Source organism: Electrona antarctica, assembly GCF_951216825.1.
Source record: "Electrona antarctica genome assembly, chromosome: 17".
Taxonomy (NCBI): domain Eukaryota; kingdom Metazoa; phylum Chordata; class Actinopteri; order Myctophiformes; family Myctophidae; genus Electrona; species Electrona antarctica.
In genome coordinates, this window is record NC_136798.1 from 35,090,409 (window position 1) to 35,104,829 (window position 14,421).

A 14,421-nucleotide genomic window follows, 5' to 3' on the forward strand; every position below is an offset into this window, starting at 1 on the left:
CTTCTTGCCTGAAAACAATTTCAGTCAGACAACTCACAAATAGATTTACCAATATTTATTACAGACTGAGTAATGAGCATGTGCATATGATATTTGACTTGGTGTTCGGCTCTGCTGGATTTCTCCCTGCTCGGCAAGATTAAGCAACAACATAAAACATTAAGAGCAGGGAGATAGATATACAATAACCCCCCATGGGGAACATAAATAGCAGAGCCCACTGGTGGTGGTGGTGGGGAAAAAACATCACATGCAACCAGGGACCATATGCAGAGGAAGGCAGGAAGAGCATGCAGACTGGTGAGCTTAAGTAGCCCGCCCAATTGGTCAGCTGACTGCCGCATCGGCGAATGACGTGAGGGACTTGCGCACACTTGTACACCCACATACACCGTCTCCACACCTTGGCGCAAAACGGTCTTAAGCTGCGCACTTCTTAAGCTGCGCGCAGCTTAAATTCTGAGTTTTTAGACAGCTGGTGGATGGAAATTAAGCTCCACCTCCGCGGAAGACTTGAGCGGAGGAGAGCGTTTCCGGGAATCTGGCCGTCGCGTAAGTATTCCGCGGAGGTGGAGCTTAATTTCCATCCACCAGCTGTCTTAAAAACTCAAGCTTTAAGCTGCGCGCAGCCGAGAACGTGCGCAGCTCTTTCGACAGTGTGGCAGCGGCTATAGTAATGCAGCATGTTAACCCCTTGAGTATAGTATGCGCCTTTGAGCATGGCATGAACCCCCTTGAGTATGTCTGACTGAACTAACTCTGCAAGCTACGTCTCATAAAAATAAAAATTATCTTACTGGCAGACCAAATCAGAATCAAATTGTTGTTTTAAGTCTAAACTGAACAGCACACAGGTTTTATTCGGTTCATCTTCTGTAGCCACGTGGACTAACATTTATTGTGGAGGTGTGACACCATTACAAAACAAAACATACAGTGAAATGGTTCATACTGTACATGTGGGAAAGGATTTGAGTCTGACAGCTTCTTTTACTTTACTTGAGTAAAAAGTCTCAGTGAACGCCATACCAGGTCAATGGCGGTATGCGCCTTGGATTGAAATGACGAATAGATTTGTCAATGGCAGTGAATGAGTAGCCTTGTAATAAGCAGGATAATCGATCATGGCAGGATCTAATCACCCCAGGATCTAATCACCCCGTCAATAATGACCCGTTCCCCAATGATTATCCCTTGACTATATTGCACACAAATTAAAATCATATAGGGGGTATACTTGAGGTGAACCTTTGGGGTCGAAAGGGTTCAGTGGTCGGAAAATGTTGAGAAACCTGAGTGTATTCTATTTGTTAGTAAATTTACTATATTTATTTCTTAGAACTTTGATGTGTATGCACTAGTATTGCTTTTCCCCCCTCCAAATAAGCCTCCAAATATCCAACTTAGTAGCTACAATAGATTGTCACCTCATAAAGTTTGAAGAATTAAACAAACTGACATTGACCTCAGTTCCTCTGGACATTGTTTGATTATGCTGCAAAATAAATACGGCATTCAATTGGCATGGTGTACTACTGTACTTGACACAATATGAAGCTCCATTATGTTTTGCCCCCTATCTATCTTTTTTTTCATCTTGAAAGTTTGTAAATACATCAAAGATGCTATTATTATCCATTTCTAATGGATGAAGCCTTGGCCTGGAATAGATGCCATGCATGTTCGGGTCTGATAAGTCCCGGAAAAGATGCGCTGTGGCCAGTAGTCACTTGAGTGGCAGCGTGACGTAGCGTGCCTTCTACTCTTCGGCGTACTTCCTCTCCCAGTGTAAATTCTTCTGCCCTCCCGTCGACACACATCACTCCAACGAACTGCAGCGGCCAATGAGGCATCTATTTTTTTAATATCTATGGTTTCAACCCTCAACCCACTACACTCTCCAGTTGGCAGGTCAGCAGTGATGTCACTGCCCCTCTCCTCCAGGCTTCCAGCCATAGACAAATCCAATCAACCAGCACCAGCTATACAGTAGCATTGGCCACACCCGGCCAACAGGGAAGGCAGTGTCCTGCCGGCCAGGTGTAACAAACCAGGTGCTGACCACACCGCAGCGACCGCAGCGCCCAGGGCACACCCCCCGCGGACCCACCCATTGGCCTTTCTCTCATGCCAGAACTAACAGGAGGCTCTCTCTGCCCTGTGTGTGTTCTTGTTGGATCGCAGGCACGAGAGGTCTCTAGGACTATGGTTTGCCTGTCCTCCTACATATTAGAGAAGGCATAAGTACAAGTGATATTTTTTGGTTAAATAAATATGCATTTTCTGTTTATAAAGAGGTGAAGATACATGGAGATTTTATCACAATTATTACAGTACTACTGTTACGGCTCACTCCTCCTCACCTTCACATGCAAGCACTGCTTAGCCACTCCCCCTCCCTCACTGACTACTCCATGGCTCTACTCAGCACACCTGCTCTCCTTCACCAATTCTCTGCACCTGTCTTCCATCCTACAATCAAGCACTGCCTCTACAAAAGCCCAGTCTGCCCTTCATTGCACGCCAGAGCTTCACCTGTCAACAGTATAAATACCACCACCATAAGACCAGCCAATACCATTCAACAGCAGTTGTTATTTCATCTGAAAGGACACACAACTATTGGAGGTAAGTTTTGTCTACTTTCAGCGGATCGTCTTTCTATCATTAGCCTAATGGTACATTCATTTTGTACAATTTGCTCCTTTGGTCCTTGGTCTGTCTGTCTGTCTACTCAGAACATGATGTTTTCTTATGGTTTTCACACAGGATGAAGGTGTACATTGTTCTCACAGTGCTTTTTGCTGTCCTGGCTGGAGCTGAAGGTAAGAAAATCAGCCTTATGCAGTCTTATTGCTGATTCCATACTACCGTATGCTCCCTTATTACCTGGTAAATGGTGCATTTATATAGTCCCTTTATCCAAGGCACTTTACATAGTTTGTGCATTACATTCACACACACTTTCATACATACACCGATAACAGAGGCACCAACCTGCACATCAGGAGCAATTGGGGCTCAGTCTCTTGCTCAAGGACACTTCGACACCAACTCTGGGGGAGCCCGGGTTCGAACTGGCAACCTTGTGGTTCCCATCTGGCCACTCTACCCCTAAGCCACCGCTGCCAGGGATTTAGCTTTTTTTTTCATTGATAATGACCACCATAGGACCTTGGTTATTGATCCAGGCTTTTATCGAGCCCACTATTGAGCTTTTTCTATTTTGTGGAAAGATGTGAGAAGCCAAATTCTGAACAGATTCAATGTATTTTTTTATTGGCCAGTTGTGACTGAGTTTGTGGCCGACCACCATTAAAATGAAATAGGCCTGGACTGGCCACTTGACGTACAGGGCAATGAGGGCATATGCCCGATGGGCCGCCCAATGACTCAGACGTTTAAAAAGTGCAATACTTGTAGTATGTCATCATCATCATACAATACAGTTGAGCGGCAGGCCCTCATTTTTTTATGTAGCCGAGATATACAGAACACATATAGGCTAATAATAACTTTCAAACAGTCCATAGTAATATTATTACTCTTGGTGAAAGGGCCTTTCTGTGTGGAGTTTACATGTTCTCCCCGTGTCCCCTAGGGTAGGTACCCTCACAGGTTCTCCCCGTGTCCCCTAGGGTAGGTACCCTCACAAAAAAAACATGCAGTAATCCTGCTCTCTAAGTCTCTATACTGAATCCGGAGCACCTGATGGAGGGGAAAGGACTTGGTTGGAAAAGCGTGTTCCTTCCACATGCCACGTCCTACCGGAGAAACTCCCCACTGTCAGGTGATACGAGGCGGCCTGCTCACTCCTCATGCATTGGAGGAAGCATGAGCTCAGTTCGGGGCTCTCCCCAGGTTGGCAGAGGGAGAGTAGAGCCCAGGATTACAGCTTAGGCATTGGCACAGAGTGAAAAATGCATTACAAAATCATGGGATATTATATATTGTTATATATTTTTGGGGTCTTTCTGGTGTGTTCAGGTGGAGAGATGACCGAAGCTGACAAGGCATACATCGTGAACAGACACAACGAGCTGAGAAGAGGTGTGAAGCCTACTGCCAGCAACATGCTGAAGATGGTAAGACAGTACTGGAGCTTTGATCTGACATCTTTAATGACATCATCGCTCATATCATGTAAAACATGCATACCGTTATCATTGTGCTATAGTAAACACACATCCTCTCATGTCCTCTCGTTCTCTCAGTCGTGGAGTGAGGAAGCTGCTGCCAATGCTCTGAGATGGGCCGACAAGTCACAGTGTGCCTTCAAACACAGCAACGCCGCGGACAGGAGAATCGGCAGTAAGGAGTTTAAGAACTACAAGGGTTCTTTTTTTTTTTACTAACTCATCATTTAGCTCAAGGGGACCACCTGGAACCACCCTCAAGGACCACTGGTGGTTCCAGCTGGACCGCTGGTGTAAAACTGGTCTATATGGTTTCTTGTCAAATTAGTCATGTTTTCAAACTCCGTCTCTCTCTAGCCAGTGGTTGTGGTGAGAACATAGCCATGGGCCGCCACAGCCATACAGAGAGCTCATGGGCCGATGCGATCCAGGTGTGGTACGATGAGGTGGAGGACTGGAAGTACGGGGAGGGCTCTGTCAATGGAGAAACAGTGGGACACTTCACACAGGTACACTACTGTGCTGGTTCCCCCAGGGGTCCTTGAAAAGGGGGTCCCCTCCTAAATGGGTGACCCTAACGGGTCCTTTTGGTTCCATTTGTACACTCTCAGAGTTAAATTGTCATTGATTTTACGATATAAATTGGGGTCCCAGAGAGAAATGCCATTAAATGGGGGGGGTCCGTAGCCCAACTAGGGGTGCTTGACATGAAAATGGTTGAGAATCACTGCTAGAACCGTCATACAAATCTTCTCTTATGGGGGTCCCTGGCATATCTTTTAAAATGGGGTCCTTGGTATGAAAAGGTTTGAGAAACACTGCACTATTATATGGTAAAATCAACAAGAAGTTGATATTGTTATAGTGGTAAAAGGCTGGTATTCAAACTTTTAAAGTATTGGCATCAAAATAAAAATAAAACTATAATTATTTGAGGCTAAACACTACACTGTGTGTGTGTGTTCTACAGGTTGTGTGGTATCGCTCCAACCAGATAGGATGTGCCATGGCTCACTGCCCCGACGCCAAGTACAAATGCATCTATGTGTGTCAGTACTGTTCACCGTAAGTACTACTGTCCCAACACTGTACAAATATCTGTGTCTGACCTGCATGCTTCCCTATACCTAAACTCCAAGTACTGTACTGTACTAGAAGTGGCGCTAGCACCACAAAAAAAATAGCAGATCCCCAGTGTTAATTTAACCCATTCTGGACGGGAACCCCTTTTGGTGTTTTAACTAAGCATTATGTTATACTTTAGCTATTGAAAAATAGCAGATCTACAAGCTCATAGCGTGCCACCTAGTGGTGCACTATGAACTTGTAGGTCTGCTATTTTTGAAATATCGTGAAAATGAGGCACAAATCTTTGAAAATATATTCTTTCAGAAAACTTTTTTTTTTTTCTCGACGTCAGGCCTAAATGGACACTTGCAAATGCATTAATAGAGCAGTGGTTCCCAACTTATGGTTCCCACCGGCGGTACGTGATGCCCCCTCTAGTGGTACGTGATGCCCCCTCTAGTGCTGTAAGGACGAGATCCATTCCAGCCGACCGGCGCGTCGTTAGTCCGGTCGGTAAGTCCGACGGTCGGTCTAGTGGTACAGAGGAGAGAGAAAAAAGAAGAGAAGCAAGTAGTTGAAAATTAGCAAGATTTTCCTAGTTGGTCCTGATCCGGTAAAGGTTTAGAACCACTAGTGTAGATGGACATGAGATGGACACTGTCTCATCAGATGATGTTTAGTTATTTGATGTTTCCCTCATTTCAGTGGTAACTACCAGTACACTCACCCCTACAAGAACGGAACAGCTTGTGGTGACTGTCTCAACAACTGTGATGACAACCTGTGCAGTAAGTGACCGCGATTTTCTTTTGTTAAAATTAGGTAAAACACTATTCTAGAAAATAGTGTTCTAGAAAAAAAGGCCAATCAGAACAAGTACCCATTTATCATCCGCTTCGTTTTTATGGGGTTCCAATTTTGGTGTCTTTGTGTCACCACTTCCCATTTCAGTTGTTTAATCTGCATCCTGACTTCTATTAGTTCTCTATTCTGATTGGATCAAATTGGTATCCCGACCTTAAAATGTTTGTTCTGTTTAATAAAGAGCTATAGTAGATATACATGGACACTCCTGTTACTCACTCTCTCTCTCTCTCTCTCTCTCTCCCCATCAGCCAACCCATGTAACTATAAGGATAAGTGGAACAACTGTGCTGAGCTGGGGGATTGGGGGTGCAAAAAGAGGGCAGACAAGTGCGAGGCCTCCTGCAAGTGCAAGAGTGGGGAGATCATCTAAACGCCTGCCCATGCCGACTCCAGAAGAAACACGATTTAATCTACATTCAATGACATTCTTTATTATGCAAATAAAGATTTTTTTTTTATGCAAACCTATATCGTCTTTCTGTCTCTATCATACTGTACGTGTACGCATATACCACCGGTTCTCAAAATTGGGTCTGAGGACCCCCAGGGGTCCTTGAATTAGTTAATAGCCTACAGCATCAAAAGCAGTTTTACCATCGTATTTTATACTTCAGCTGTTTGAGCTTGTAGTGTGGAAAGTGCATTCCAGGGACTCCCTTGGTTATTTTAGGGGGTCTAAGTTGACCCTTACAGGTCTGCAACTGTGTACAAATGGACCCACTGTACACTTTTGGAGTTAAGGGGAGACCTTGAACTTATTTCTCTACTTGAACCATTGCTCTACTGTATAATGGAAATATCATTCTTGTGCTTTCAGAAAATAAAACGGCATTTATCTATTGAGCATTACAGTACTGACTTTCTTCTTCTTGCCTGAAAACAATTTCAGTCAGACAACTCACAAATAGATTTACCAATATTTATTACCGACTGAGTAATGAGCATGTGCATATGATATTTGACTTGGTGTTCGGCTCTGCTGGATTTCTCCCTGCTCGGCAAGATTAAGCAACAACATAAAACATTAAGAGCAGGGAGATAGATATACAATAACCCCATGGGGAACATAAATAGCAGAGCCCACCGGTGGTGGGGAAAAAACATCACATACAACCAGGGACCATATGCAGAGGAAGGCAGGAAGAGCATGCAGACTGGTGAGCTTAAGTAGCCCGCCCAATTGGTCAGCTGACTGCCGCATCGGCGAATGACGTGAGGGACTTGCGCACACTTGTACACCCACATACACCGTCTCCACACCTTGGCGCAAAACGGTCTTAAGCTGCGCACTTCTTAAGCTGCGCGCAGCTTAAATTCTGAGTTTTTAGACAGCTGGTGGATGGAAATTAAGCTCCACCTCCGCGGAAGACTTGAGCGGAGGAGAGCGTTTCCGGGAATCTGGCCGTCGCGCAAGTATCCCGCGGAGGTGGAGCTTAATTTCCATCCACCAGCTGTCTAAAAACTCAAGCTTTAAGCTGCGCGCAGCCGAGAACGTGCGCAGCTCTTTCGACAGTGTGGCAGCGGCTATAGTAATGCAGCATGTTAACCCCTTGAGTATAGTATGCGCCTTTGAGCATGGCATGAACCCCCTTGAGTATGTCTGACTGAACTAACTCCGCAAGCTACGTCTCATAAAAAATAAAAATCTTACTGGCAGACCAAATCAGAATCAAATTGTTAGTCTAAACTGAACAGCACATGGTTTTATTCGGTTCATCTTCTGTAGCCACGTGGACTAACATTTATTGTGGAGGTGTGACACCATTACAAAACAAAACATACAGTGAAATGGTTCATACTGTACATGTGGGAAAGGATTTGAGTCTGACAGCTTCTTTTACTTTACTTGAGTAAAAAGTCTCAGTGAACGCCATACCAGGTCAATGGCGGTATGCGCCTTGGATTGAAATGACGAATAGATTTGTCAATGGCAGTGAATGAGTAGCCTTGTAATAAGCAGGATAATCGATCATGGCAGGATCTAATCACCCCAGGATCTAATCACCCCGTCAATAATGACCCGTTCCCCAATGATTATCCCTTGACTATATTGCACACAAATTAAAATCATATAGGGGGTATACTTGAGGTGAACCTTTGGGGTCGAAAGGGTTCAGTGGTCGGAAAATGTTGAGAAACCTGAGTGTATTCTATTTGTTAGTAAATTTACTATATTTATTTCTTAGAACTTTGATGTGTATGCACTAGTATTGCTTTTCCCCCCTCCAAATAAGCCTCCAAATATCCAACTTAGTAGCTACAATAGATTGTCACCTCATAAAGTTTGAAGAATTAAACAAACTGACATTGACCTCAGTTCCTCTGGACATTGTTTGATTATGCTGCAAAATAAATACGGCATTCAATTGGCATGGTGTACTACTGTACTTGACACAATATGAAGCTCCATTATGTTTTGCCCCCTATCTATCTTTTTTTTCATCTTGAAAGTTTGTAAATACATCAAAGATGCTATTATTATCCATTTCTAATGGATGAAGCCTTGGCCTGGAATAGATGCCATGCATGTTCGGGTCTGATAAGTCCCGGAAAAGATGCGCTGTGGCCAGTAGTCACTTGAGTGGCAGCGTGACGTAGCGTGCCTTCTACTCTTCGGCGTACTTCCTCTCCCAGTGTAAATTCTTCTGCCCTCCCGTCGACACACATCACTCCAACGAACTGCAGCGGCCAATGAGGCATCTATTTTTTTAATATCTATGGTTTCAACCCTCAACCCACTACACTCTCCAGTTGGCAGGTCAGCAGTGATGTCACTGCCCCTCTCCTCCAGGCTTCCAGCCATAGACAAATCCAATCAACCAGCACCAGCTATACAGTAGCATTGGCCACACCCGGCCAACAGGGAAGGCAGTGTCCTGCCGGCCAGGTGTAACAAACCAGGTGCTGACCACACCGCAGCGACCGCAGCGCCCAGGGCACACCCCCCGCGGACCCACCCATTGGCCTTTCTCTCATGCCAGAACTAACAGGAGGCTCTCTCTGCCCTGTGTGTGTTCTTGTTGGATCGCAGGCACGAGAGGTCTCTAGGACTATGGTTTGCCTGTCCTCCTACATATTAGAGAAGGCATAAGTACAAGTGATATTTTTTGGTTAAATAAATATGCATTTTCTGTTTATAAAGAGGTGAAGATACATGGAGATTTTATCACAATTATTACAGTACTACTGTTACGGCTCACTCCTCCTCACCTTCACATGCAAGCACTGCTTAGCCACTCCCCCTCCCTCACTGACTACTCCATGGCTCTACTCAGCACACCTGCTCTCCTTCACCAATTCTCTGCACCTGTCTTCCATCCTACAATCAAGCACTGCCTCTACAAAAGCCCAGTCTGCCCTTCATTGCACGCCAGAGCTTCACCTGTCAACAGTATAAATACCACCACCATAAGACCAGCCAATACCATTCAACAGCAGTTGTTATTTCATCTGAAAGGACACACAACTATTGGAGGTAAGTTTTGTCTACTTTCAGCGGATCGTCTTTCTATCATTAGCCTAATGGTACATTCATTTTGTACAATTTGCTCCTTTGGTCCTTGGTCTGTCTGTCTGTCTACTCAGAACATGATGTTTTCTTATGGTTTTCACACAGGATGAAGGTGTATATTGTTCTCACAGTGCTTTTTGCTGTCCTGGCTGGAGCTGAAGGTAAGAAAATCAGCCTTATGCAGTCTTATTGCTGATTCCATACTACCGTATGCTCCCTTATTACCTGGTAAATGGTGCATTTATATAGTCCCTTTATCCAAGGCACTTTACATAGTTTGTGCATTACATTCACACACACTTTCATACATACACCGATAACAGAGGCACCAACCTGCACATCAGGAGCAATTGGGGCTCAGTCTCTTGCTCAAGGACACTTCGACACCAACTCTGGGGGAGCCCGGGTTCGAACTGGCAACCTTGTGGTTCCCATCTGGCCACTCTACCCCTAAGCCACCGCTGCCAGGGATTTAGCTTGTTTTTTTTTTCATTGATAATGACCACCATAGGACCTTGGTTATTGATCCAGGCTTTTATCGAGCCCACTATTGAGCTTTTTCTATTGTTTTGTGGAAAGATGTGAGAAGCCAAATTCTGAACAGATTCAATATATTTTTTTATTGGCCAGTTGTGACTGAGTTTGTGGCCGACCACCATTAAAATGAAATAGGCCTGGACTGGCCACTTGACGTACAGGGCAATGAGGGCATATGCCCGATGGGCCGCCCAATGACTCAGACGTTTAAAAAGTGCAATACTTGTAGTATATGTCATCATCATACAATACAGTTGAGCGGCAGGCCCTCATTTTTTTATGTAGCCGAGATATACAGAACACATATAGGCTAATAATAACTTTCAAACAGTCCATAGTAATATTATTACTCTTGGTGAAAGGGCCTTTCTGTGTGGAGTTTACATGTTCTCCCCGTGTCCCCTAGGGTAGGTACCCTCACAGGTTCTCCCCGTGTCCCCTAGGGTAGGTACCCTCACAAAAAAAACATGCAGTAATCCTGCTCTCTAAGTCTCTATACTGAATCCGGAGCACCTGATGGAGGGGAAAGGACTTGGTTGGAAAAGCGTGTTCCTTCCACATGCCACGTCCTACCGGAGAAACTCCCCACTGTCAGGTGATACGAGGCGGCCTGCTCACTCCTCATGCATTGGAGGAAGCATGAGCTCAGTTCGGGGCTCTCCCCAGGTTGGCAGAGGGAGAGTAGAGCCCAGGATTACAGCTTAGGCATTGGCACAGAGTGAAAAATGCATTACAAAATCATGGGATATTATATATTGTTATATATTTTTGGGGTCTTTCTGGTGTGTTCAGGTGGAGAGATGACCGAAGCTGACAAGGCATACATCGTGAACAGACACAACGAGCTGAGAAGAGGTGTGAAGCCTACTGCCAGCAACATGCTGAAGATGGTAAGACAGTACTGGAGCTTTGATCTGACATCTTTAATGACATCATCGCTCATATCATGTAAAACATGCATACCGTTATCATTGTGCTATAGTAAACACACATCCTCTCATGTCCTCTCGTTCTCTCAGTCGTGGAGTGAGGAAGCTGCTGCCAATGCTCTGAGATGGGCCGACAAGTCACAGTGTGCCTTCAAACACAGCAACGCCGCGGACAGGAGAATCGGCAGTAAGGAGTTTAAGAACTACAAGGGTTCTCTTTTTTTTACTAACTCATCATTTAGCTCAAGGGGACCACCTGGAACCACCCTCAAGGACCACTGGTGGTTCCAGCTGGACCGCTGGTGTAAAACTGGTCTATATGGTTTCTTGTCAAATTAGTCATGTTTTCAAACTCCGTCTCTCTCTAGCCAGTGGTTGTGGTGAGAACATAGCCATGGGCCGCCACAGCCATACAGAGAGCTCATGGGCCGATGCGATCCAGGTGTGGTACGATGAGGTGGAGGACTGGAAGTACGGGGAGGGCTCTGTCAATGGAGAAACAGTGGGACACTTCACACAGGTACACTACTGTGCTGGTTCCCCCAGGGGTCCTTGAAAAGGGGGTCCCCTCCTAAATGGGTGACCCTAACGGGTCCTTTTGGTTCCATTTGTACACTCTCAGAGTTAAATTGTCATTGATTTTACGATATAAATTGGGGTCCCAGAGAGAAATGCCATTAAATGGGGGGGGGGGGTCCGTAGCCCAACTAGGGGTGCTTGAAATGAAAATGGTTGAGAATCACTGCTAGAACCGTCATACAAATCTTCTCTTATGGGGGTCCCTGGCATATCTTTTAAAATGGGGTCCTTGGTATGAAAAGGTTTGAGAAACACTGCACTATTATATGGTAAAATCAACAAGAAGTTGATATTGTTATAGTGGTAAAAGGCTGGTATTCAAACTTTTAAAGTATTTGCATCAAAATAAAAATAAAACTATAATTATTTGAGGCTAAACACTACACTGTGTGTGTTCTACAGGTTGTGTGGTATCGCTCCAACCAGATAGGATGTGCCATGGCTCACTGCCCCGACGCCAAGTACAAATGCATCTATGTGTGTCAGTACTGTTCACCGTAAGTACTACTGTCCCAACACTGTACAAATATCTGTGTCTGACCTGCATGCTTCCCTATACCTAAACTCCAAGTACTGTACTGTACTAGAAGTGGCGCTAGCACCACAAAAAAAATAGCAGATCCCCAGTGTTAATTTAACCCATTCTGGACGGGAACCCCTTTTGGTGTTTTAACTAAGCATTATGTTATACTTTAGCTATTGAAAAATAGCAGATCTACAAGCTCATAGCGTGCCACCTAGTGGTGCACTATGAACTTGTAGGTCTGCTATTTTTGAAATATCGTGAAAATGAGGCACAAATCTTTGAAAATATATTCTTTCAGAATACTTTTTTTTTTTTCTCGACGTCAGGCCTAAATGGACACTTGCAAATGCATTAATAGAGCAGTGGTTCCCAACTTATGGTTCCCACCGGCGGTACGTGATGCCCCCTCTAGTGGTACGTGATGCCCCCTCTAGTGCTGTAAGGACGAGATCCATTCCAGCCGACCGGCGCGTCGTTAGTCCGGTCGGTAAGTCCGACGGTCGGTCTAGTGGTACAGAGGAGAGAGAAAAAAGAAGAGAAGCAAGTAGTTGAAAATTAGCAAGATTTTCCTAGTTGGTCCTGATCCGGTAAAGGTTTAGAACCACTAGTGTAGATGGACATGAGATGGACACTGTCTCATCAGATGATGTTTAGTTATTTGATGTTTCCCTCATTTCAGTGGTAACTACCAGTACACTCACCCCTACAAGAACGGAACAGCTTGTGGTGACTGTCTCAACGACTGTGATGACAACCTGTGCAGTAAGTGACCGCGATTTTCTTTTGTTAAAATTAGGTAAAACACTATTCTAGAAAAAAAGGCCAATCAGAACAAGTACCCATTTATCATCCGCTTCGTTTTTATGGGGTTCCAATTTTGGTGTCTTTGTGTCACCACTTCCCATTTCAGTTGTTTAATCTGCATCCTGACTTCTATTAGTTCTCTATTCTGATTGGATCAAATTGGTATCCCGACCTTAAAATGTTTGTTCTGTTTAATAAAGAGCTATAGTAGATATACATGGACACTCCTGTTACTCACTCTCTCTCTCTCTCTCTCTCTCTCTCCCCATCAGCCAACCCATGTAACTATAAGGATAAGTGGAACAACTGTGCTGAGCTGGGGGATTGGGGGTGCAAAAAGAGGGCAGACAAGTGCGAGGCCTCCTGCAAGTGCAAGAGTGGGGAGATCATCTAAACGCCTGCCCATGCCGACTCCAGAAGAAACACGATTTAATCTACATTCAATGACATTCTTTATTATGCAAATAAAGATTTTTTTTTTATGCAAACCTATATCTTCTTTCTGTCTCTATCATACTGTACGTGTACGCATATACCACCGGTTCTCAAAATTGGGTCTGAGGACCCCCAGGGGTCCTTGAATTAGTTAATAGCCTACAGCATCAAAAGCAGTTTTACCATCGTATTTTATACTTCAGCTGTTTGAGCTTGTAGTGTGGAAAGTGCATTCCAGGGACTCCCTTGGTTATTTTAGGGGGTCTAAGTTGACCCTTACAGGTCTGCAACTGTGTACAAATGGACCCACTGTACACTTTTGGAGTTAAGGGGAGACCTTGAACTTATTTCTCTACTTGAACCATTGCTCTACTGTATAATGGAAATATCATTCTTGTGCTTTCAGAAAATAAAACGGCATTTATCTATTGAGCATTACAGTACTGACTTTCTTCTTCTTGCCTGAAAACAATTTCAGTCAGACAACTCACAAATAGATTTACCAATATTTATTACCGACTGAGTAATGAGCATGTGCATATGATATTTGACTTGGTGTTCGGCTCTGCTGGATTTCTCCCTGCTCGGCAAGATTAAGCAACAACATAAAACATTAAGAGCAGGGAGATAGATATACAATAACCCCATGGGGAACATAAATAGCAGAGCCCACCGGTGGTGGTGGTGGGGAAAAAACATCACATACAACCAGGGACCATATGCAGAGGAAGGCAGGAAGAGCATGCAGACTGGTGAGCTTAAGTAGCCCGCCCAATTGGTCAGCTGACTGCCGCATCGGCGAATGACGTGAGGGACTTGCGCACACTTGTACACCCACATACACCGTCTCCACACCTTGGCGCAAAACGGTCTTAAGCTGCGCACTTCTTAAGCTGCGCGCAGCTTAAATTCTGAGTTTTTAGACAGCTGGTGGATGGAAATTAAGCTCCACCTCCGCGGAAGACTTGAGCGGAGGAGAGCGTTTCCGGGAATCTGGCCGTCGCGCAAGTATCCCGCGGAGGTGGAGCT

At 44.7% G+C, this 14,421-nt stretch overlaps 2 protein-coding genes across 2 annotated transcripts; both read left to right on the forward strand.

The window, feature by feature from the left end:
* The first annotated feature begins 2,512 nt into the window (after positions 1-2,512).
* LOC306940922 (cysteine-rich venom protein TEL1-like) lies at positions 2,513-6,917 on the forward strand. Its single transcript, XM_079526187.1, has 8 exons — positions 2,513-2,628; positions 2,770-2,825; positions 3,988-4,085; positions 4,215-4,311; positions 4,494-4,645; positions 5,107-5,201; positions 5,910-5,992; positions 6,320-6,917. Exons 2-8 carry the CDS (start codon positions 2,771-2,773, stop codon positions 6,439-6,441), a joined length of 702 nt encoding a protein of 233 aa, XP_079382313.1. The 5' UTR covers positions 2,513-2,628; position 2,770; the 3' UTR covers positions 6,442-6,917.
* Positions 6,918-9,388: 2,471 nt separating this feature from the next.
* On the forward strand, positions 9,389-13,827 carry LOC306941197 (cysteine-rich venom protein TEL1-like). The gene is made up of 8 exons (XM_079526512.1): positions 9,389-9,546; positions 9,688-9,743; positions 10,912-11,009; positions 11,139-11,235; positions 11,417-11,568; positions 12,030-12,124; positions 12,833-12,915; positions 13,230-13,827. Exons 2-8 carry the CDS (start codon positions 9,689-9,691, stop codon positions 13,349-13,351), a joined length of 702 nt encoding a protein of 233 aa, XP_079382638.1. The 5' UTR covers positions 9,389-9,546; position 9,688; the 3' UTR covers positions 13,352-13,827.
* The last annotated feature ends 594 nt before the right edge of the window (positions 13,828-14,421 follow it).

What these genes read in the sequence shown, in the direction of transcription:
- LOC306940922 (XM_079526187.1), top strand. Translation starts at nt 2,771, where the DNA reads ATGAAGGTGTACATTGTTCTCACAGTGCTTTTTGCTGTCCTGGCTGGA. An exon ending in TGTCCTGGCTGGAGCTGAAG is followed by an intron (nt 2,826 to 3,987) that starts GTAAGAAAATCA and finishes TGGTGTGTTCAG; the next exon opens with GTGGAGAGATGACCGAAGCT. An exon ending in CAGTGGGACACTTCACACAG is followed by an intron (nt 4,646 to 5,106) that starts GTACACTACTGT and finishes TGTGTTCTACAG; the next exon opens with GTTGTGTGGTATCGCTCCAA.
- LOC306941197 (XM_079526512.1), top strand. Translation starts at nt 9,689, where the DNA reads ATGAAGGTGTATATTGTTCTCACAGTGCTTTTTGCTGTCCTGGCTGGA. An exon ending in TGTCCTGGCTGGAGCTGAAG is followed by an intron (nt 9,744 to 10,911) that starts GTAAGAAAATCA and finishes TGGTGTGTTCAG; the next exon opens with GTGGAGAGATGACCGAAGCT. An exon ending in CGCGGACAGGAGAATCGGCA is followed by an intron (nt 11,236 to 11,416) that starts GTAAGGAGTTTA and finishes GTCTCTCTCTAG; the next exon opens with CCAGTGGTTGTGGTGAGAAC.